A 23,596-nucleotide genomic window follows, 5' to 3' on the forward strand; every position below is an offset into this window, starting at 1 on the left:
TTCCAGTGGAGGTCCCTGGTACATTGGCTGCAGGCCTCCTTGCGTATTGCCCATGCTTCTCCTGCTTGGTGGGGGCTGGGCTGCCTCTTTGTCATTATAACACATCCCCAGTGGGGCCGATGTTCTTCCACGATGCTGAGGTTCTCGTCTGCCCAGGGAAGGAAACTGGGCTCTTTCCCCTGTCCCTGGGACTCATCCCATGTTGGGGGAATGACTGGGCTATTTTCCCCGTCCCTATGATTGTCCCCTGTTAAGGTCTTGTGTTTGCCTGAGCTGGGGAGGTCCTCTTGCAGACCCTTCCTCCCCTTGGGTATGGCTACGGTATCTTTGCTACGTTAAGGAATCTGTGGCTAGTAGTCTCTATCAGATGTACGAGTTACTTACCTTCAGTATTGATGTATCTGGTAGAGATGATTCTAGCCACAGATTCCTCACGACCCGCCCTTCCTCCCCGTTCTGCGAGGGCCCTTCTTGTTCTTCTGCACTCGCCTGCCTCCTGGTGGTTGTCTTTTGCAAGTGCCTTTTCTTACTTGCTCCCTAGGGGGGTGCTCGCCTTGCTGCTGCTCCATTGCCTCCCTTCTGGTGCTGGTTGATGAATTCATGGGTACTTCTGCACCCCTGCACCCTAGTCTCTAGTGTGGAGTTCCTTTTGTTGCTTGCACTTCTGACTCTTTGGCAGTCCTTGGGGTTGAGGTCTCTTGGCTGGGTCTCGACCCTTAGCTCTTTCGGGAGACTTTCTGCCTGTTGGTGTTGTCTGGGGTTGAATGGTCGTTGCTCTCCGTTCTGACCTTGGTGCCATTTTCTGTTCCCGGCGGTGGCTGCAGTGTTCTTGGTCTGCTGTGTGTTTTTTCACATGCTTTCTGCCCCCAGGGAGGCTGCTGTATTTGGTTGCAGGCTTGCTTTCCAGTAGCTGTGCCTTGTTCTTTCATTCCATGACTTTTGGTGCCTTAGTACCTGGCACTACTCTGGATGGTGCTGTTCCTCACCATTAGTTTCTTTCCCTTCTGTTTAGCCGGGTTTTTGCACACTGTTCCAGTATTCTCACAGTTGTGTTTGTGATGGCTCCGCGTTGTGGCGCGGAAAAGTTCTCTGAAGAAAACTGACATAGGCGCGCTGGGGTGGGACTTATGTATTCTCGCTGACGTCACGAACGCGGACGACGTCTGGGCGGAGTCCCGTGGTACCGTCCCACCGACGCGCAGGGATGCTGTGGCAAAAAGTTTTCCGGATCCAGTCTCCCGCCTGGGGATAATTCTACGTTAAGGAATCTGTGGCTAGAATCGTCTCTACCAGATACATCGTTACCGAAGGTAAGTAACTCGTACTTTAGTAGTCAAATATAGCATAGCTCTTGTATTAACTTTATTTTTAACATGCAATGTTTATTATTCCATTTAGAATTTGACCAGAATGACCAAATAGATTAGGTTGAAAAAAAATCAATCCGATAAGGCCTACAAAGTGCATAGAAAGGTACTGAGGCATGAATAGGAAATGCCACAAACGTTCTAAAGCTAAAGGATCTGTTTTACACAACTAAGTAATAAAAAGCAAGCATTCAGCATACTACTAGAAGCTGTCTGCCGTTTCTGTGGGAATTCAATTCATGAATTCCTTATCTAGACAGTGAATCAGTTAATGGGACTTAAACAATGTTAACAGGTTAGTAGAAGTATTGTAAATGCTTGCAGTCAGGGGAATTTAACCAAAAAAAAGGTTCCACACAAACGTGAATGAACACAGTAATTTGGGATGGGAACTTATTTAAGATATATTAAATAGAAGAGATTTCACAAGCACAGCGCAAGCGCTGTGCAGGCGAAACCTAAATATGCATCATTCTGGAACTGTTTGCCATGCAGGTTTCCTGCCTCAGGAACATCTAAATCCCTACTGCACTGGAAACTAGGACAGTCCTGTCCAGAGCCTGCAGGCCAGCCATACTTGTGATTGGTGGACCCTGTGGCCTGCGAGGCGTTGAAAGCTTTACCTAGGCAACATTTTAGCCGATTAGACAATCTGAAACACCACAAAGTTTTGGCTGTGCCCGGCGAGTGCAGCCTTCAGGAACTGTTGTTAGAAAGAGACACAATGTAAAATGCACATGTGTTCTGTTTATGTTGCTTCCTTTGCAACATCTGAAGCCAGGTATCACAAACAAGGTGCTGGGGGCTGCAAGGGTCAAGCCAGTGGTCCCAGCCTATAATGAACAAAAATGAATAGACAAACCATGTTGTGTTAGGAAGTATAAGGATGATCGAAGACAAGAAGGTAAGGTGCCTATCTACTTGTACCCGGGGGTCTACACAGATAAATGGGAGATTAAGCACAGTCACCATTGAAAACCAGTTGAAGCCATTAGCAAGGTATTGAAGAGGACTCCTCCTGCCTTAATAACAACAGCATTCTGGCTGTAACAAAGAAGTTGGAATATTAGCTCCAACAACTTTCCAACTCCAGCGTAAGAAAACCTGAATGATTCCAACATCTGTTAGTTTTTATGGGTCACTGTCACACAGTTGAATGGAACAACTAAACTTTCTAGCCTCAAGTGTCACCACTTAAATTATTTTTATGTAAATCACCTAAGTTGCTCACATAGAATACAGGAGATACGCCAAGGTTTGAAACCTTTATAGTGGTGGTGGGGAGATAGGTGTGTGTGGAAAGTTAGTTGATCATTGTTGGTTATAATAAATCACCGCGCAAATGCTAGTTGATTTTGAGCAATTAGTAGTTGAACAGAACTGTGAAAGACACCTTAATTTGCATGATATCATACAGAAGATTCCACATGTAGATTTATTCTTACTGTTTAAATTCTGACTATTTTCAGTGCCTTATTAATTAAATTTGAGGTACTGTGTATTATTATTATTAGCTGTTTTTATAATTTATGTAATTCTGTTTACCTATGTCATTGGCTATTAACAGCAAGAACTAAACACACAGTTTTCATTTTTTATAATTTGCTATATTAACAAATCACCAAAGGCTGCATCTGTTTAGGTGCTTAAAATGTCCAGTATGGAATGCTCCAATATTCATAAATTAATAAATGTTTTAGGGAAATTATTTTAGTTCTAATATCAATGAAATTAACGGAGCTGTTATGGACCAGGAAGGAAAAGTGGTGCTTCGACTTTTTGGAAAGTGGCATGAAGGACTTTATTGTGGAGTTCCCCCCTCAGCCAAATGTGTATGGCGACCAGGTGAGTGTATTTTCGTTAACCCTACATTGTAAGAACGGCTTTGTGTTACATTGACACTTTGGCCAGGCCTAAGTATTCCAACCCCATCAGGTTCCATGGAACTGAGTGTGGTTTGTGTGGTTTTAATTCCTGAATTGAAGCTTGCAATGCAGATACAGACTTAAATTGCTCATGGTTGTATTTATAACGTTCTATGTAGTTTTTCATAATATTAAAAATAATAAACGTAATTTCTGAAATTGAATATTTTTTTTTATTACCATTGACTGTTACTTTAAATGTTACCTGAATATTTTCAGTATATATTGCTTTAATTTTCTGAAGAGCTTCTTCTGCAGTTTTATACATATTAGCCAAAACAGTTTTTTTTGGATAGATTTGTATTCTTTTTTTTATCATATACAAAGTAACTGGTCACATCAGTCAATACATGCAATGTCTTCCCCTCGTTTCATCGTGGGGCAAGAGAATCCACCCATGCCACTCCTCCCCAGATACATTATGAAGGGTCCAGTGGGAGGAGGGGAGAGGCCATGATCTCCAAGGCATGCTGCTTGTGGCCTGCGCTTATTATGTGTAAGCGGTGGCTAACTGGGCTGGGGCGAACAGGGTGTAGGAAGAACCAGGGAAGAGGCTAAACTATATCCCAGCAGCTAACGCAAGAGCACTGGCAGCAAGGGGTTCAGGGGACAAGGGTGACCCTTGTGTTTTCAGTTCCGGGCAAGAAATTGTGAGAGGCTGGCCAAGTAGAGGAGGTTGATCCATCATGAGGTGTGGAAAGGTTCTCCAGTAACTTTTCTCATACAGAGGCTATAAGATGATGGCATCGTGCCTCTTCCTTAAGCAGATGCAAAAACAACAATTGATGGACGGAATGTTGCACAGTGGCAAAACATTCACCCTCAGTCACAGATCTGGGTTTAATCCATCGTTATTTTGCTCACCACACCAACCCAGTTCAGATATGGCCATAGCAAATCAGTCTTGACCCTGTGCCTCATAGGAACAGTCCAGCCCGAACTGCCAAGCCATGTCTTCCCTGGACCAGAATCAAGCATCCTAGGACCGGTTTCTGACTATCAGCCGTCATCAGCCAGGATAGCTTGATTCCAGTGGCATGGAGAGCATGGGACTCAATGTGCAAATGTCTCTCCGTTGGGATTTAATCCCATGTGTCCTCTGCCGGATCGCAGCTGCGATCCGGTAGAGACAATTGCAGATTGCAGATTGTTACAGCCTCCACCAGCCCAACTTGCGACCCCTGAGCGCAGTTCGTTAACCTAAGACACGAACCGGTTGATTCAGCACACCATGGACGTGCTTCTACAGCAATCCAAGTGAGACTTCTCACCTCAATCCAAAAGCACCCGCCCTGTTGGTCTCAGATCCCTGAGACACCAGGATCATACTGCTCCTCCCTTGGGCGGTTTTAAATTGCTAAATACCAGGCAAATGTAAATATTGTCAGTCCTGATGATGATCCCAGGTTATTTAGAGCAAGGGATCGAAACGTCGACTTCTTCTAGTGCCCACACAACTCAACATTGTGTATAATTCTGTTGTGACCAGCACTTTGGCGATACTTCTAAATTGAAACACTGACTTGAAAGTAGCCAATTTTGCTCTGCCTTTTCCTGTAACTTTTACATGTTGTATGCGGTTTTCTCCTCTTGTACTTCCCTCCTAAGTACGGTACAGGATTGTGCCCTACTACTAACGGATGTTCGAATATCTTTTGTTCTCAATTTTTGTGATTTACTACAAAATAAAATCCTGGTCCGGCTGGACACAGGAGTAATATAGCTACCTATCACGGTCTATATTCTATAATTTTCTTAAACTTCTCAAGTGCTAAGGACCTTTGTTGTCTGTAATATATGCTTGATACCCTGTTCCTCAGCCAACTTTCGGGTCCCCTTGTTTCATTAAAAAGATCTAGTGAGCAATCATTAACCTGACCCTAGCAAAATTTACCTTCACTATAAGTGTCAATATTAGCATAGCCAAAGCTTGGAGATTATAAGTGTGAGAATGCTGTTCAGTTACTGTTGGTATCCAAGGTATTAAAAGATGTGACATAGTATGTTTATTGCGTAGAAAGCACTCTGTGTGATGTTGTTAAGATATGATTCAAGTATAGATCTGAATCCATGGTTACCCCTAGGTTTCTGACTTATCTTGATTTTGTTGGAGAGGCCTAATTTTAATTAGACCACAATGGCAGAAGGCTGATCTTTTTAGCATTGTCTGCAGGTCATAATCTCTGTCTTTGCAGTACTGAGCTTTAGATGGTTATTCATCATCCATGTGTTTATGGCCCCAAGGTAGTCATCAAGTTTTAAATTACAGAGGTCTTTTAGGCGTTTCATTTTCTAATGATTTGGGTGTCATTTGCATTGTTGTAATAGGCAGGGTTGAATGATTTAATCTGGTTTGGAAGGGGGTTAGGTAGATGTTGAGGAAATAAAGTGGATATTATGTACCCACGGGAGAAGCCACAGTGTTGTGTTTGAGGAGCTGATGTGAAATTTTGTACCAACACTAGTTTGTAAAATTACATTTGAATCCTGTTTAGTTTGTCACCACTTTTGAAGCCCTAAAATGTTTAAAACACACTGTTATCCAATAATTTCCCAAAATGTCCATGATGAATATTCTCTAAGCTCTCCATAAAGTTATTTTATATTAGTGGCAAGTTAAAGTAAAACTTTGCCTACGAAGTTGAACAGAATTCGGAAATTCCACAGTTTACATTGTAGAAGAAGCTTCCTCACTTTATTTGAGGTAAGGTTTATCTTGTGGGGCTTTCCAGGTGTGATGATTTCCTGATGCAGAATGTCCAAGGTAACATCCTACAGCAAACAAATTTGACTAAGGAGGCTGGGCACCCACTGCCTCATTAAGAAGCATGGGAGGGAGTGAGGGCTCTGAATTAAGGCCTGCTTAGAGTTTTTATGAAATAACTTCATAAGCTTTGCTTTTTACAAAGCTTGAACACTTTAGAAAATTCACAAAGTTGTGAGTCAGCTAACTTCACAACTTTGCATCCGTCTACTTTAAATCCCATCTAATTGATAGGATTTAAAGTTGGATTGTGGAAAGTTGACTGAGTATGCTTTAATATGTTCCTTAAAAAATCCATGTATTCCTTTGCATAGAATCTCACGTGAGCACCCTAAATATCAAAACCAAAATATCTATGACACAGAATATCGAGGACAGATTATTGAATACAAAATATCCATTTAAGACTTTCGGTATTCACAGAAGGCATTTAGGATTCCTAAAGTTAGGACTCCTAACTTCTGTGAATACCGAAATGAGTAAGTGCCTTCTGTGAATACCAAAATGAGTAAGTGCCTTCTGTGAATACCAAAATAGTAGTAAGTTTAGGATTTTGTCTTAATTAGTTCTGTGATTTGGGCCCGTAGTGCAGAGCTTTAATGTTTGGTCTTAGCTGAGGGCCATGCCCCTCTAAAAATACACTTCTGCCAGTGGTTCTGCACGTTTTTAGTGCTGATGTCAGGTTTTTGATCTTTGTTTTACCCCCTATGATGAAACATTATGACAGAGAACGATCTAATATTTGACAATGGTGGAGAATTGATTGTGTGGCTGTATTCATGTGTTAAGCTAAGAACAAATTAAAAGAAATTTAGACCATTATATCTTGATGAACAAATATGTATGACATCATTTAGAAAAAGGAGGAAGCATCCAGCAAAAATTGATGAATGTCCTGTCTTCACTCCTGTCAGGTCTTGCATGCCCCAGAGTATATGGGAAATTGATTTTCCCAATGGTGGATCAGCTACTGACTCCTACATCAGAAATAAGGCTTTCAGTGATGACAGAGTGTGTGCGAGTGGCATCCTTTTTGTCAATCAGCCATGATGTCTACCATCTTTTTGGGGGTCTGCCTTTGTAAATAGCATCTGTGATGACAGGTAAGCTATTCGCACATGGCCTGGAGAATGGCAACCTACTTCGCCATCTCCCCTGAAGCAGGTAAACCATGACGTCACCACCTGACTTTAGGGAAATGTCCACAAGTATGGCGAGCAACTTTAGATTCAGCAGTTTCATTGCTGTTGAGATGGTACCACCAGTCATACGGTGGCCATTGAAGGAACTCTAGATAACCCACATAGTCTAGAAAAGGTCAGTAAGTAAAATAAATGGCAATGATGAAAAAAATAGATACGAAGATCACTCTGGGAACACAATTAGTTAATGTCCACTGAGACTGCATGTCACTTAATGCATTACCTTAATGGACTGTAAATGTTATCTCCTTAAATGACCTGACTTGCAAGTAACTCTGGCACATTTACCCTTACCTCTCCTATTAACAAATGGCTTCTTCTATCATTGATTCAAAGTTAGTTAGCTATTTAACAATAACATTTTTAGAAACAGTAGGTGAGATGTGCATTCAACCTACACATTATGCACACGCCAGTAGGCTACTGGTGTTGTCTGCTGATCTCACTCTATTGAGAAAACATTACAAAAAACTTTCATCCTTTTCACTCATTGATGCTTTTCCTTCCGGATGGGGACATAAGAACGACTAATGAATTAGAACCAGATTTACTAGTAAGTAAATTTCCTCATAATATGTATCCAGCAATGTACAGTAAAGATGCATGCTTTTGTAGTTCTTGATTTGTATACTCAAGTTTGTGTGTAATGTAACCAGTGTTCATTTAAAGTGCTCCAATACGAGCACTTTAAAAGAGCTTGTGCAACATAAAACTGCACAAAAAAAGTTGACCATTTATACATGTTCGCATTGGGTTAATGTTATTTTATAATACAATGTCTTCTGTTTTTATATCAGGTTCCATGCCAACAAACTATGAACTTTATTATGGTTTTACAAGGTTTGCCATTGAGCTAAATGAGCTTGATCCTGTACAGAGGGAACTTCTTCCATCAACAGATGCACGGTTTAGACCTGATCAAAGGTAGAGTCATTTCTATTTACATGAAGGTTATTTATTAGGTAACTGTGTAATTTGGTCCCAAAATGCTATATTGGGGCTTCTGCTGTGACTGCCCGCTAAAATCTCTCCCCACCGTCACAATTATGAGTTTTGCTGATCCCCAGGTTTCCATCCACCAGAGTAGGACCATCAGCGCTACTTAAGTGCATGGGTGCCCCACGGCCGAGTGGGGAAGTAATAGACTGGTGTCTGCTCGCCTCGGCTGGGATTGCTAATTATCGCAATCACTACAGCAACAAGACCCTTGGGTATCCTCTGTGTACCCTGAAAAGCGATGAGTATTAGGCTGCTGTAGAAAAAGGTCAGCCGGGGACTACGAGTCCCAGAATCCGCTGCCTAGTTCAACCTGAGGACCATCAGCGCTACTTAAGCACATTGGGGTGGGCCCGTCGTTGCCAGGAAGAGGCAGGGCAGGGCCACCTATCTTGGTCCTTCTGTTGAGAACTGGTAAGATCATTAAGTTATACTGTGCTCTCTGCTGGATGTGCTTATCCTTCTACTTAACCACTGGGCCCTACATTGTGGACATTGGCAGCTCCTCGTGTGCTGCTGTATCCCAGCTTATCCAATTGTTTCACTTGAGATTGCCGTAACAGGAGATGGGCCAAACAGGAGGACAGAATGATAGGGGAATACCTCAAAGTCGTGATACGATTTCACAATGTAGGGAAGAACTGTTTGACTCTTTAAGAGTACTGTGCTCATTATCTACCTGTGAGTCAATGACCCTCTGTGTAAGGCGATAGTTAGGGGTCTTGTGTCCATGTTGTAAATTTATTTTTAGGCAAATATCACACCCAATACCAGTTTTGCATAGAGTTGCCTAACTTCTTGTTTGTAATGATTTTTTTTTTATTTCTGTGACATTATATACTTCATTTAAAGTGACAAATCTCCTGTATAAGAATATGAATGAGTTTAAATAGTGTTAAGCAATTTTGAAGTTGGGGCGGACGCAAGGGACCTAACTTCAGTAGTATTGTTGATTTATTATTATTGATAAGTTTTTAAAAGGGCCTGGTAGTTATTCTGGTTTTTACCAATTTTATTGTATTTTAATTTTTAGCTGTGAAGAATTACAATAAATATAGCTGGTCACCTGTAAAGCAAGGATCGATCCTCTTATCTAGAGAGGGACGAAAATAGTAGACCATCAACTACAACAAAAGTAGCTACAATCATGGTGAAACGGAAAGCAACTGGGAAGTCCCCGGAAAACGGGAAAGCCAAAAAACAACCTAGACACTCAACTGAAAATTGTATATTAGGCGAAATAGATGTTTTGTTGAAGGAAGTAGAAGGGCTCTTAGCTTCCAAGGAAACTAAGGCTAACTAAGGCTAACAAGCCCAAAAGAAAACATCTAGGGAAGGGGGACATAAAATCGTTCTTCCGAAAATGTGAGATCAAAGATACCCTGGCAGGCAATAGTGCAAATGGTGAGTTTGTCACTAGCTCCCTATCCATAGTTTCGGAAGAACAACAAGCCATGATAGTGGGCCACCCACTTGATTCTCTTACACCTATATTAGCAATTGAATGTCACTATTGATTTGAAGCCAATGGGGATTTGGGTGATCCACAAGCAAATAGAACAGCATATACTTCTCCCATTTTAGTGCATAACAAGTCCCCAGTGATAAAGAAGGAGGACATGAAAACACAGATAGAGGCCATACGTCTACAAATAGCTAGGTTAAAAGAATAAGCACTTTCATTTTAAATTATTAACAAAAAGGTTGATAAACTAACAGAGATAGTAGACACACTAAGCTCTGGAGGCCAATTTTCCAACTAGCACTAGAAATAAAGTTAAATATGGGGGAAAGTAATGTGCTGAGCCTATAGTACGTCCTTTAAACAGGTTACCATCAGTTGCGACTTCAGAGGGCCTGGAAATGAGTAGGCATTGTCCCTTGCCCCGCCAAGAAGCTGGTCGCACTTTCCATAAGCCCCATTGCAGCAAGACGATATCTAGTGAATGTCTATTGGCAAAGGAGCAAACAATTTGCAAAGCACAGGAAAGGCTACTTTAGTATCCAAATACAAAAATTCACTTAGCGCATTAGAGGGGCAAAAGAGCAATGGGATAGATATTTAGTGGATGTCCCAAAAAAGTCATATATAATCAGAGAAACTCAAGATTCATTAATTAACAAAGTCATCCATTGGATTATAAAAGTGAGGGGCTGCAAGTCGATTATAAGATATAATGAACGCATATAGATTTAGTGACGCCCAGTGCCCCACAGATTACATTGGCCTAAAACTAGTAAGCTTTGATTTAGTAGAGGGACTAATAAGGCTTGAACTCAAAAATTCAGACAAACATACAGAATCACATATAGGGGCCGATTCCGATCCGGTAAAATAACCGTCCGTACGACTCGCATCTGGAGTCGTCTCCGTACGACTCGTACACACGCCGTACTACCCGTCGAGTACGATCCGGACCGGGGAATCAGGACGCGATTTGTACGGTCCACGTCAGGTAAGGGCGATTCGTACGGAAAAGCGCACAATCACATACACACCGTAGGGCGCGTACACCCCATGATCGCAGGGGTACGCGCCATACCCCTGCAATCATGAGGGGTTCGCTCCCTACATCCAGCGTACATGGGGTACGCACAGTACACCCAGCGTACATGGGGTACTGTGCGTACCCCATGTACGCTGGGTGTACGGCGCGTATCCCCCATGATCGCAGGGGTACGGCGCATACCCCTGCAATCATGGGGGGTATGTGCCGTACCCGGGGGGCGCGTTCCGTACCTGTTTGGGCGCAAACTCTGCTTTTACAGCTGTTTTCAGCTCCCGTAGAAAAAGGGTCATACAGTGCGTACCCGGCATGTATCGTACTTGCTGGGTCGTATAAACCAGCCGCGAACCGTACATATGTCGCGTACAGCGGGTACCGGGTGAGAATCGTACGGAGATTAGAGTCGTACGGTCTCTGTACGATTCGTACGGAGTCCAGCTGCTGGTACTTCGTCGTACGTACGGGGGACGTTGCAGGGTACGAATCATACGGGAAAAACGCTCCGAACGGCTATTCGGAGCGGGTTTTTACCGGATCGGTATCGACCCCATAATGTTTAAGTGATTATGGCGGGGTCATTATCTTGCATAGATTGACAACAAAGAGATCTGAGTGGAGAAAGCAAACCACCACATTCGATCAAGAGAACTGTTTTAGACCTCCCTAAGAGTATCCCCTTAGCTAACTAAGAAAGAGTAAAAGATAAAGACTTTAATCCACCAATCCTAAATAGCAGAGTAGCATTACATTAAATATATGTTTCGTAAAAACTGCAGCTGTAAACTGCAACTGTTTGTGCAATAGCAGTAACAAATATATAATGTACATCATTACAGGAGGAATACTCAAACAAGAGCTTCATATTTTAGTTTTACATTTGTCTCACTGTGGTGTTGTTTCAGATGTAAGTACTTAGCCAGTAAAATTGAGAAAACATGTATGATCGTCCAATAAGAGTTTATAATAAAAAAATTATATAACTTCTTATCAGATTTACTGCCGGATTACGTATGATGTTTGCATCTTTACACATAAAACTGACAACCTAAACCACCTAATATAAGCCTAGAGTAAGAGATAGCCTGTCCGACTATACAGCAATTAATTTGGTACATTCTAAAAAAAAATCTTGTGTAGGTACAGTGAGTTTATTGAGCATGTTATTCAAATTAAATTCAGACCCCAAAATTCTATAACACTTAAATTTGAATCAAGGATCTTCTATGATAACTTTTGTTACTTGAAGCTTTTTTATTCAGATGGGAAAAAGAGGTGAGAGGGGGGGAGTTGGCATTATTTACACAAGCATTTACAATTGCAAAATGTTTAAACTAGATGAGATGATAGGAGCAGAAGCGCTGGGTTTTATCATCTCTACTGGGTGACAGCATCCCCGCTCAGGGGCTTTGGGTTACTGGCCCCCAGGATATGCAGGTGACTTTATAGCAGCTCTTAACCATTAGCTCTATAATGTATTGCCTACGCTAATTTCACCATTCTGGGTGACTCTGATATTCATTTGGATAAGGCAGAGGACCAGCTGGCTACTTGCTTGGTGGACACTTTGGCCTAATTTAATGTATTTTGAGCCAATACTAATAGAGCTATTGACAACATCTTATTTAACATATTGATAAAGTGGGAGACTCCCTGTCCAGTGCCCTGGTCAGACCATTTCTTACTTCCTTTCTCTTGGCACTTTGACAACCTGAAAGAATTCCGTCCTCCCCTTTCTCTGAATGAGAACAGATACTGGAGTAAGATGCCTGTTGATGACCTTAGAAGAACCCTAATGGACTCGAAACTAGAAAAACCAGATGCAGTTGTCGAGGGTGACACCTTTATCAGGTCATGGATTAAAGGGCGGCTTACTCTGTAGCTCCTATCACAGCCACTAAGAAAGCTACAACTACCCACTCAGCACATTGGTTCTCGCAGGAATTAGCTCAGGAAAGAGCGGCATGCAAACATTGGAAAGAACTTGGTAGCTTCACTATCTGGGAATAAACAAAGCACTTTAAAAAATGGCCCACCTTAAGAGGGCTCGTAGCACTTTTTACTCTCAATGTATCAAGGTTTACAATGACGATCAGAAAATCTTCAAAATTGTCGCCCACTTCACGAACCCCAAAATTATGCCCCCGCCCCCTTCTGTAGATTCTAGTCAGACTCTATGCTCCTGACTTAGTGATTTTTTTTAGGATAAAATCCTCAACATTCAGTCTGAACTAGTGAGGGTGGGTGTGGAGCACGTGGCTTGACGCGCACCGAAGATGGCGGCTCTAACCTAAGCTCTCTGGTGTATCTGCTGGACTGGATGGTGTTTTGATCCCTAACAACACCATGTTGATGTGGCAAAATCAATTGTAATCTTGGGGATGTGACTAACAACCCATACAGCCACCCAGAATCGGGCTTCTTAGGTCCAAATGGTTTTTGTGACAGTCACCCAAGATGATGGCACTCTCCTGTTCCCTCAGAGCCTCCACTTCCTGTTGAATGGCCTGCAGTGAGTAAGGTTTGCTGGATTTGGGGCACTTCAGAAAATTTCCTGACCCTGCTTGATAATGGTGACTGGCGAGACCGAGATTGCAACAGAGGTGGTAAGGTCTCACCACTAATCACCCGACACTAGTGTAGGCATAACAAGCGTGCCATGGCCAGGTCCACACGCACATTGAACTCTGAAAACTAGATGGTGCTTGCATTGGCATTGGGGGCAAGACAGTGAACCACCAATTAGAGAGAGGCATCTCCCCTCAAGGCAGTTGAGGCCATTGTCGTACTTTGGACCCCCTCTGATTTTTGGAAAGGTACTAAGTGCGCCATCCTCCGGTGTGCCCTCACAAAATGTTGGCTATATCCTGAGAACCTAACCACTTCTACATCGCATGGTTGTGTGATCGGATCCCCCATGCCCAGCTTCTAGAGTTGGATTGTTGCAGTAAGGTCCTCCATGAGGTTCTTGCTAATAGCTGATAGGTGACTGTCATCTTCATATCTACCAAATAGCCCTGATATCGCCATGCCATTAAACAGTATCATGAAACCAGCCACAGATTTTGCTCTGCCTCCCTGGTGCCATCACAAGCTCAAACAGCGTCTCTCTTTCTTGTCCATCTAAGCGTACCTTCTCCAGGGCAGCAGTGTTACTGGCCCCCTACCAGATGACCACAACAACCTGTGAGCTGACCCTAATTTCTCACTTACTGGTGGCAGACTGTGCCACCCATGCACTGGATAATTGCCAAACCGCTGCATGGTATAACTGAGATAATTGTACCTCCTTTTTACTGAGCCTTGGGGCTGGGTCACATCCAAGATTGGAGCTGGGGCTTGTGTCTGGCTTGGTCCTTACCAGATTTCCTACTCCTTAGGTTCTCGGTGGCCAACCTCCTTAACTTGACCTGTACCTATCTATGGTACATCTGCCTCAGGCGCATTACTCTTTGGACCAACATCTATCAGGGTTTTGGCCATAGTTACTAGCACAGGTTCCCTGGATATCCATGGCGGGCTAAAGGAGTGTTAAATATATCTAGCACATCTGTAACGAAGAATCCCACCCCTTCTGTACTAGGTCAGCATGAATCCAAAGTAATCATATTCACTTATGCACAGGATTATACACCTCTTAGACACAGGTTGTCAGACAACAGAAAGGTTGGCATGAAGGAGAGGGATACCAAGGCGAACCTTATGCATTCAAAGCAGTCGCACCTGGTTGTGGAGTCCACAGTAAAAGATAGTCCTGATTGTTCCTTGGAAGTTATACTCCTCAAACTAAAATTAGTCCATAATATTGCAGAATACACCAAAACAAATACGGATCTCCTTCAGGTCAAAGTTGCCAGGATTCGCAAAACAAGAAGAAACCGGAGACAAGTGTAAGCACAGTTGAAGACAACATCTGTGCCCAAGAACAACAACTACAATGCCTTGAGCGCTCTTTATCCTCACTGAAGAGAGAACGTACGGAGCAGGAAGACCAAAGTAGCATCCTTATTATATTTGGGTGAACGGAAGGTATTGAAAATTCTGCCTCTTCTGTGACCAAGTTCAAATCTTTACACCATTACACCATCAGCATACAGAACAAATCATGGCACAGATCAGAAAGATCAGAATGATCAAATGACAGGATCATAACATCAAAGAGAAAAAGGGGGGAGAGAAGGAGGATAAACAAAACTAGGTCAGCCTCCAGTCTATATCAAAAAGTCAGGAACCCACAGTAATGGGTCCAGAGACCTAGTTTGTGTGTATGGTAACTGCGTAATTCTGTCAGTAAGGCCCACTAGCACGGTATTTTTAATCACACAACCACTCCACCATCACAACACTTTACACCACACATAGCCTTTCACAAATACAGTGCTCCTGCGTAGTCCGCTAGTCGCCGCACGCCCCTTTTTGTAGAGAACTGGGATGGCCCCAATGATGAAGCATGTCACCGTGGGGAAACCCCGGTGAGTGAGGGGACTCTAGAAAGAAATTTTACTTTCTTCTTATGGTAGATACTGACAGAATTACGCAGTTACCATACACACAAACTAGGTCTCTGGACCCATTACTTTGGGTTCCTGACTTTTTTAGGATCATAACATCTCCATCTCATAGGACTATGCTATAGAAATCATCATTCATCGGAAAGGCTTTTTGGTCCTATGGAAAAGGCTCAGAGACGTGGAGATCATCTTCGTCTTCTCTGGCCCCTTGAAATTCTGTATCAAGTTTAAAGGCCAGATAAGAATCTTTTCATGCTTGATAACAAATCAGAGTCACAAATGGACGCAAGTCTCCCTTCCTGGATCTTCTACTAGTCTATCCTCTGCCTGATAGTCCCACACGGCACTTGTGCTAGCATTGTTATCACTTAAGCATCACCTTCATATCCTTTCAATTTTTGTCTATTCTTGCTATGAGAGCTCGGGCAGATGTTGGTCCTGTGGCTCCGTCTATTGATTATGAAGGCTAAGTGTTCATGGCTCCTGCCTCTGAGGCCGTGCCTACAACTATCGAGTATACTCTTAATTAAGGCTCTCTGTTTTCCACTTGTACGGATTTTTACAGATAAATACAAATAGAAACCTATTTATTTTTCTGTCTGTATTTATTTTTAAATGTGGCTAAAAATGGAAATTGGGTTGTTATTTGAGTGATTTTAAATGCTATCAGTCATGACTACGAAGCGAATAGCTAGGGAGATTGACCAATGGGGTTAAAAAAAAGGAATTTTAGTAAAAAGGCATAAACAGCAGCTGATATGTTGATACTAAAATGTGTATGTTTTCGTTTAAGTGCATTGATTCATCATCTGTGGGTTTTCATATCATTGATACCCCTCAGGCATTGAAGCATTAGTGCGCATTTATCGGTTAAATAAATGTGGAAATGTACTAGTTTTAGCCAAAAAAAAATCACAAAACCCAAAATAAATATGGATAAATACAGATAAAATTAGCAAAAAATAAATATAGAGGGACCAGCTGGCATACCGAAAGGGATGGACTACGTTCCCCTCACCGATGACACCTATTGTCGACAATCTGGACTTCCCTCCTGGCCGTGCGTCCCCGGTCTTCCATCGCTGGCGAGAGGAAGGCTGTAAGAGGGTGGGTTCCCTCTTCGACCTGGACAGATTGATTCAGTTTCCCCAGCTGCGAACGGAGTTCTTACAGTTGCCCCCGGCAGATGCCTTTTCTTACACGCAGGTGGCACACTGGGTTACCCAACCCACTAACGTAGCTGATATGTCTCGGCCGCTGACGAAGTTTGAAAAGTGGCTGGTCTTTAAGAAAGACGACCGGCGGCTCATCTCGGAGTTGTATGCTATGATTCTGAGTCACCCCAAGAGACAACGCACCCCTGCGCAGGTCCGATGGGAGACGGAGCTGGGATGCCCGCTCTCGAAAAAAGAGTGGGAACATGTGTTTTTCCGCGCTCAGCACACAGCCTTTGGAGGCTGTGTGCAGGGGCCGAATCAGAGTATAAAGTGGCGGCCTATTGGTATTACACCCGGCGCGCGTCCGAACTTGGGACGTCACTAAATCAGGTCTCTGCTGGAGGGGGTGTGGGCTAACGGGGACATTGGCACACTTGTTATGGCACTGCCCGAAGCTGGGGAGGTACTGGCCCACGATTTTGGACGAGCTAGATGAGGCGTTTCAGATTACATTCCCCCGATTGCCGGATCATACCTTGTTGGGGCTTCCCCATTCCAAGTTCTTCCCTCTGCGCTCGCTGAAGGGTAGACAGATTGCGCTGGCGCTGTTGGCTGCGAGGCAGGTGTTGCTGGCACACTGGGGCTCCCAGACGGTACCTGATTACCGAGACTGGTTTCAGAGGCTATGGCATATTTTGGCAATGGAAAGGCTCTCAATGGGAATAGATGGGAAAGGCACGGAGTATGCTAAATTGTGGGGCTCGTTCCTGCATCTTCAGTCCAAAGACCTGCGAGAAGTAACTTGCCCGAAATACCTGCAGATCCTACAACTCATCCCCTTAGTATCGGATAGAGCTAACCCAGTGGTTTGAACCTTCCCTTAGAGCTTTGATAGACTTTTGTAGTAATTCTACAGTTTAAGCTGGCTCGGAGAGGGATGGGTTGGGGAGGGTAGGGGAGGGGTGTGTGTATGTGTGGGTAGGTGGGGTGGGTGGGAGGGGGGGAGGGTGTTTGTTGTTTCATTTGTCCAGTTTCTGAAAAGGCGGTGGCCACTGCACAGGCGGGGCGATTACCGCATTTCACGGGGCCGACCTCCGGGTTGTAGGCCCAGACGCTGTGTTGATGCAATGTGTTTACGCCCTGCCGGCAAGTTGATGTAGGCAGCGGGGCTGTGTACTGTATTCCTTCCCGCATAATAAAAATGATTGACTCTAAAAATAAATATAGATAAATACAGACGGAAATGTCAAAAAAATAAATATAAATTCGGAGCCCTTCTCTTAATACACAGATTGTTATACTCTTGATACTATAGGGTATACTCTTGATTATCCTGGCCCTGTCTATGCTGACGTGGGTTGCTTAATATGGGCAAATATGTTCTCAAGGCGGGCATGTTAGCCCTACACTGCAGGCAACTAAGTAGAAATTATGTACCCGAGTTTAATTTGCTCTGAGTAACCTCACATTGGGACAACCTCTTCCTCACAGTCAATATGTTTGGCTGGTAGCCAAGAACGCTCCTACTAAAAAAGGGCCAGACGTACACTGTCCTTAGTAGTTGCCCATGCTGGCTGGTTGCCACACATAATAGCTGGCCCATTTCATCCACTCGACCACTTGAGTATTACAATATCTCCACTACATAGGGAATTACCATACACCTTAAGGTGGTTTTTACACACACATGCTGATCTTACAAGTCAAACCTATCAGCCCACACATACAGGGGATACCCCACATGTGGGCAGAGTGCAGATCCTCTACCATAGCGCTCATAACATTCTTAATGTTGATATACGCTCTCAGGGTTATTGTTTCAATCTCTAGCTCCTATCCCTAGCTTATCTCAGCAACCGCAGGATACACAGAGAGACGGCCTATTTGCTAGACCACAAGAATTGGCCTATACTGAAATTCTGCACTCCGTTACACCAGGTGCCACTGTAATTGTTTTGCCAATGATGATCACTCCGTAGCTCTTCACTATGCCATACGTCATATATACTAGTTTTCCCATCGTTTTGTCATTATAGTGGGAGTAGTGGTAGGAATATCACCATTACCACAGGGTAGTCATATGTTCGGATTTACAGGATTTACACAGTTGGGTTTTCACTTACAGTATACCTGTTTCCAACACGGAGTGATCTCTGTGGTTGCTATGTCCTAAGCATGCTTTATACTTGTTACCCAAACAGATACCTGGTTGTTCACATTATGTGTTTTTTTTCCTCTTTTTATTGTCCTGCGATCAAAGGACTATGTTGTTCTATCTAGTGTGCCAATTCAATACCAGCTCACCCGTCACTACACATGCATTTACCTATTCGCTCATGACTTCCACACCAGGCTAGCCCGCCTCACCGGACGTTGCTGCCTCATCCGCGTTCCACCACGTTCTCCTCCCATGCAATGTGTCTCGTACAGACATCCCCTGATGGGTAGGGACCTTAACATGGCTCCGGGCTACCCCGGAATTTGTGCTGTTATCTCCCCAGTTCTTTTCCAACCCCCATCCTCTCCGAGTTTCCAGATCCAGTGCGATAATTGGACTAATAAAGATCGGCATGCTGTTCTAATTATACTCCTCCTTGAGGCACCCTAAACCAGGCAGTCTATCAACGAATCAGAACAATTACCAAATTCCTCTTTAAATGTTATGGCCCTTAATGTCTAGAGGCTAAACCACCCAGTTAAAGGATCCAAAATCCTTGACTATTGTGAAGACTTAGTGAGCGTTATAGTACTCCTCCAAGAAACTAAAGCGCCTATTAGGATGGCGGACGGACCTGCGTTTCCTCCGCCACCTGAGGTGGAGGGACCGTCCGCAGGGGCAGCGGCTGTTCCTCCATACCAATTAGGATGTGACTGCCACCCTGGTGATCACATCCCGTATCTTTAACCTTGCGGCGGGTGCTGCTTGAAGCAGCACCCGCCCCAAGGTTAAAAATGCATGATTTGCATTTACATGAGGCACAAAGCGGCAGGCACTGCGAAGTGCCTGCTGCTATGTGCATGTAAATGCAGGGGGGTACCATAGGTACCCCCCATGTGCACCCCCCACTACCGACACCCTGGGGGCCCGCAAGGGCCCCCCAGAAGCTATTGTCCACATGCTTTTCCACAGCGGTAAATCCGCCGCGGAAAAGCATGTTTTCAAACCTATCGTAATTTGTCTGGCGGTTTCTTGCAGACACCGCCACCAAATTGCAGCCAACACCCCGCGGATCAGCGGCGGACAGACCTGCCGTTTGCCGCTGATCCCACCGCCATCATAATCTGGAGGTGGGTATTTTGAAGGTCCGCAGCGGTGATTCCGCATCTTCCGGGCCGGCGGTGGCTTCCACCGGCCCGGAGGATGCGGAATCACCGCAACCATAATCGACCCCTTAGTTAGGCTTTAAAGAGGCCATGTTGATGAGTAAGGGCTGGGTATCCGAAGTTATTTGCTCCAAAGCTTTATGGGAAGAAAATGTAGTTCTCACCCTTCGCTCCAGAAAATCCGGCCTGCATCGGAACATGACACTAACAGCAGATGGCTTCTTACCAGGTTGAACTACGGCGAACAGGATCTTTATTTTATGAACATAAACGCTCCCAACATTGATGACCTAGCATTTTGGTGCACACCTAATAACAATTAACTGGCCACCCACTAGACTTGAAATAAATTCTGGGAGGTGACTTTACATTCCCAATGGCTCCAACTCTAGATCGCTACTCAGCCTTCAAATTCTGAATCCTCAGGGCTACAAACAGATGATTAAGCTGTGCTCCTTGTAACACCTCTTAGATGTGTGGAGATTACACAACCTAAAGGGTAATGATTTTACCTTCTTCCCTCCCCATTCAAGCTACTCTCACATTGACTCCCTCCTGGTGGACGCCTCACTTTCTAGAGTCACTTCCTATCCAATGATTCATCCCATCCGTGCCTCAGACCATGCAGCCGCCTCAATATCCATTCTTAATTGTCCTGATAAAGTGGAAAAATTTGTTTGGTGCCTTACATAAGACATCTTAAGCAATTAAGCAGACATGGAATACCTAAATGTAGAAATTGTACACTTTTTTAGAGACAACGAGCACTCTGTTTCCTCCCCTGTGATGCTTTGGGACATGTTCAAGTGTGTCATTGGAGGTCAGATTAATAAACAAATGGCTCAAAAAATTGTTCTATAACAGAGTCCTTACAATCAGTAGACGCTGAAATCAAAAATAAGGAGGAATCCTTTAGACATTCTAGCAATAAGTCCCTACTTATAGATATTAAACAACTAAAATACTCATATAATACCATTGTCAGCTAAAGGGCATATTTATTTGTACAGGCCCAAAACTCATTTTCCGTAGTAGAGCTAGCAATGCTCTTGCCAATACCATCAAATACAAGAATATCAACAACTAAATCACACATATTATGCCCCAAGACAGTTCTCAGAAAATGTAAACCAAAGAGATACTTGACGTTCAGAGAGTTTTATGAAAAACTTTACACCCCACAGAATATATACGACAAAACTAAGTGTCTGGAGCTTCTAAACTCCTTCCCTATAGCTTCAGACTTAGACAGGGCTTGCTTAAATGAATGGATAAGTTCTGATGAGATTATCAGAGCAATAAAATCAGTCTGTTCTGGGAAAGCACCAGGCCTCGATGGCTTTCCCAACATCTATTATAAAATATTCACAAACTCAGTCATCAAACATCTTAAAAATACCCTTGATCACTCTGCTCTCCACGGCAAGGTATCCGTAACGGCTTCCGATGTCAAGATTGTCATTATTCCCAGAGAGGGCAAGGGCCACTCTGATCCAAATTGTTTTCGCCCCATCCCACTATTGAACATGGAAGCTAAACTTTTTGCCAGAATTCTTGCCATCAGGGGTGTGGCCTAATGGGAGAACATGGCGGCCGCACTGTAGATGAGTTTCCAGAAGTCATCCCATGATCCTACCCACATTACATTGATGCACTACTCGCCACATAAGGGATTGTCACTGAGGTGGAGGAGAGTACTACTGCTGTCCCCTGTGGTGGACCGGAACAGTCGGAGATGATCCCGGGAGGTCACAAAGTGCAGGGGGCTGTGGCACTGTGGCAGAGATGAAGAGGCCTGTGGCACAAGAAGGGATAAGCTGCGAGGAGCCAGCTTTTGCTGGAGAGCCAGTTGGGACACCTCCTGTGTCCGGTCTCTGGGTTTTGGGCGCACGCCGCAAGATTTGGGATTTGCCTGCATCAATGCAACCTTGATCGGAGGATGGTGTGAGCCTGGTTGCTGTCAGCCTGCCCGCGCTACAGCAGGGATGAGAGGCCGTGCTCCTGCTGGGTCTGGTTGCCCAGACGAGTACCCCGCCCAATAAACCTGCCTTGGCTAATGAGCAGGCAGGCTGCACTCAAGAGAGTGTGGAACTGGGACAGTGAGCAGCCTCGGGCCTGGAAATGGCAGGGACTTGCAGCATATGTTCCCTTCGCCTGGACCCTCCAGGGGCAGCGTATTGAAGGACGAATGAAAATGGATGGTACTGGGTCTTCCCTCCCACCTGCACAGACGTATGTGCAGAATCTGAAGATAGCAGCGGGGTGTGGGGATACTGCTAAGCCTGGTGCACTGGTTGGAGCTGGGGGAACCCCTTGAGATCGAGGACCTGGCCTGAGGCCCTGTAGGGAGCAAAAGAGGAGTGGTGATTCCCCCATAGCCCACTCATTTTGTGGCTTGACTGGACATACTGCATCGGAGACAAGAGACCTGATCTGTTTCCCGGTGGTGTCGTCTGGATTTGAAGAGGGGCCTAGATTGTGGTGCGGCCCGACCGTTCTCCAGCATCCTGGATAACCAGATAAGACGGTGGCGTCTGCCCCTGTCGGGGACTCATTCGCTCGGCTCATCTGCCTGGTGCCCTGGCGTGAGGCCCTGATGACAGCAACAACCGTAGTGGTACTCCGTTAGGTGGCCTCACTAGGAGTGGACAACTCTGTTGAAGAAGCGGTCAGTCTAAGTCATGGTGCAGCTTGTGGCAGGGTGCCGAGTGAGGTCGGGCGGAACTCATACACCGCCCCTAAACTGTGGACTACTTCCTTCCCTTCTTGAGTCAGATAATAGACCGAGGTCACTTGTCACCGACCGCTCGTGTCGCCCCTCATGTTCACCAATAGAGGTTCTGGTGGGTTGAGTGCATCCCTGGAGATTAGTAGGCACTTGGGTGCTGTCACAGGGAGCGCCATTCACCATTACGAAAGATAAAATACCTTCTCCTACTGCCAGAGTACCATAGATAAATATGCCCGGTTTGCACCCTCCACCCAGGGGCGAGAGAGTCAGTTGAGGAAGTCCCAGACAACGCGGCACTGCTAGCTGCCATTACACAGTCACACAACATGCTTGTTTCTAAGATTGGAGCAGTGGGCTTTGTTGTCATGCTGCTCCGGCAGAATCTTCGGAAAGCAATGGAAAGGATCACTGAGGCAGGGACCAGAGTGTCTAGCATGGAAGACTCTGTTTTGGCCCTGCAGAAAAACGTAAATACCCTGACGGTTGTGACAAAAGAATGAGCAGAACTAGTGGAGGATGCCGCAGGCCATACCTGTCACAGTAATCTACAGTTTGTCGGCTTTCTGGAAGTGTGCAAGGGTCCCTCCATGGACAAGTTCCTGACACAATGGCTCTGATCGGTTATGCCCTTAAAGTCCCTCTCATTGTGCTTTGTGGTGGAAAGAGCTCACAGAGCACTGGTGAAGAAGCCCCCTTGCATTGTGAGGTCTCCACCAGTAATTCTAAGATTCTAAATTATATGGACAGGGGTGCAATCTCTAAACATGCATATCAAAGACAATAGGTCCCACCAATCTCGCCATATCATGATATTCCCTGACTACATGAAAATTGTGCAATATCAGCGTCAATCCTTCACGGTGTCTAAGCAGTGCCTCCAAGACCCTAAGATACAGTACATGCTGCTATACTCAGCACATTTGAGAGTCGTCTGAACTTACAAAGATTATTCTTTGATTCCCCGGAGGAGGTCTTGTTTTGGGAAGATGAATCTGTGGTGCTGCGGCCACATATCCCACCTTGTATAGACCCAAACTCATCTAAGGTACGATAGGAGGAATCACCGAGTAAATTCCACAGTGAAACAATGCAACCAATCCAGATCCTCCTGTTAG

The 23,596-nt window shown here is 44.5% G+C and overlaps 1 protein-coding gene across 1 annotated transcript in view; it reads left to right on the forward strand.

Moving 5' to 3' along the window:
- The window catches only part of OSBPL6 (oxysterol binding protein like 6), a 699,671-nt gene that overhangs the window by 613,441 nt on the left and 62,634 nt on the right, over window positions 1-23,596 (forward strand). The window contains exons 20-21 of the mRNA XM_086956201.1: window positions 3,068-3,212; window positions 8,056-8,182. Coding sequence (XP_086812327.1) covers window positions 3,068-3,212; window positions 8,056-8,182 — 272 coding nt within the window. The remainder of the gene's footprint in view (window positions 1-3,067; window positions 3,213-8,055; window positions 8,183-23,596) is intronic.

The sequence above is a fragment of the Lissotriton vulgaris genome, chromosome 2_1, assembly GCF_964263255.1.
Source record: "Lissotriton vulgaris chromosome 2_1, aLisVul1.2, whole genome shotgun sequence".
Taxonomy (NCBI): Eukaryota; Metazoa; Chordata; class Amphibia; order Caudata; family Salamandridae; genus Lissotriton; species Lissotriton vulgaris.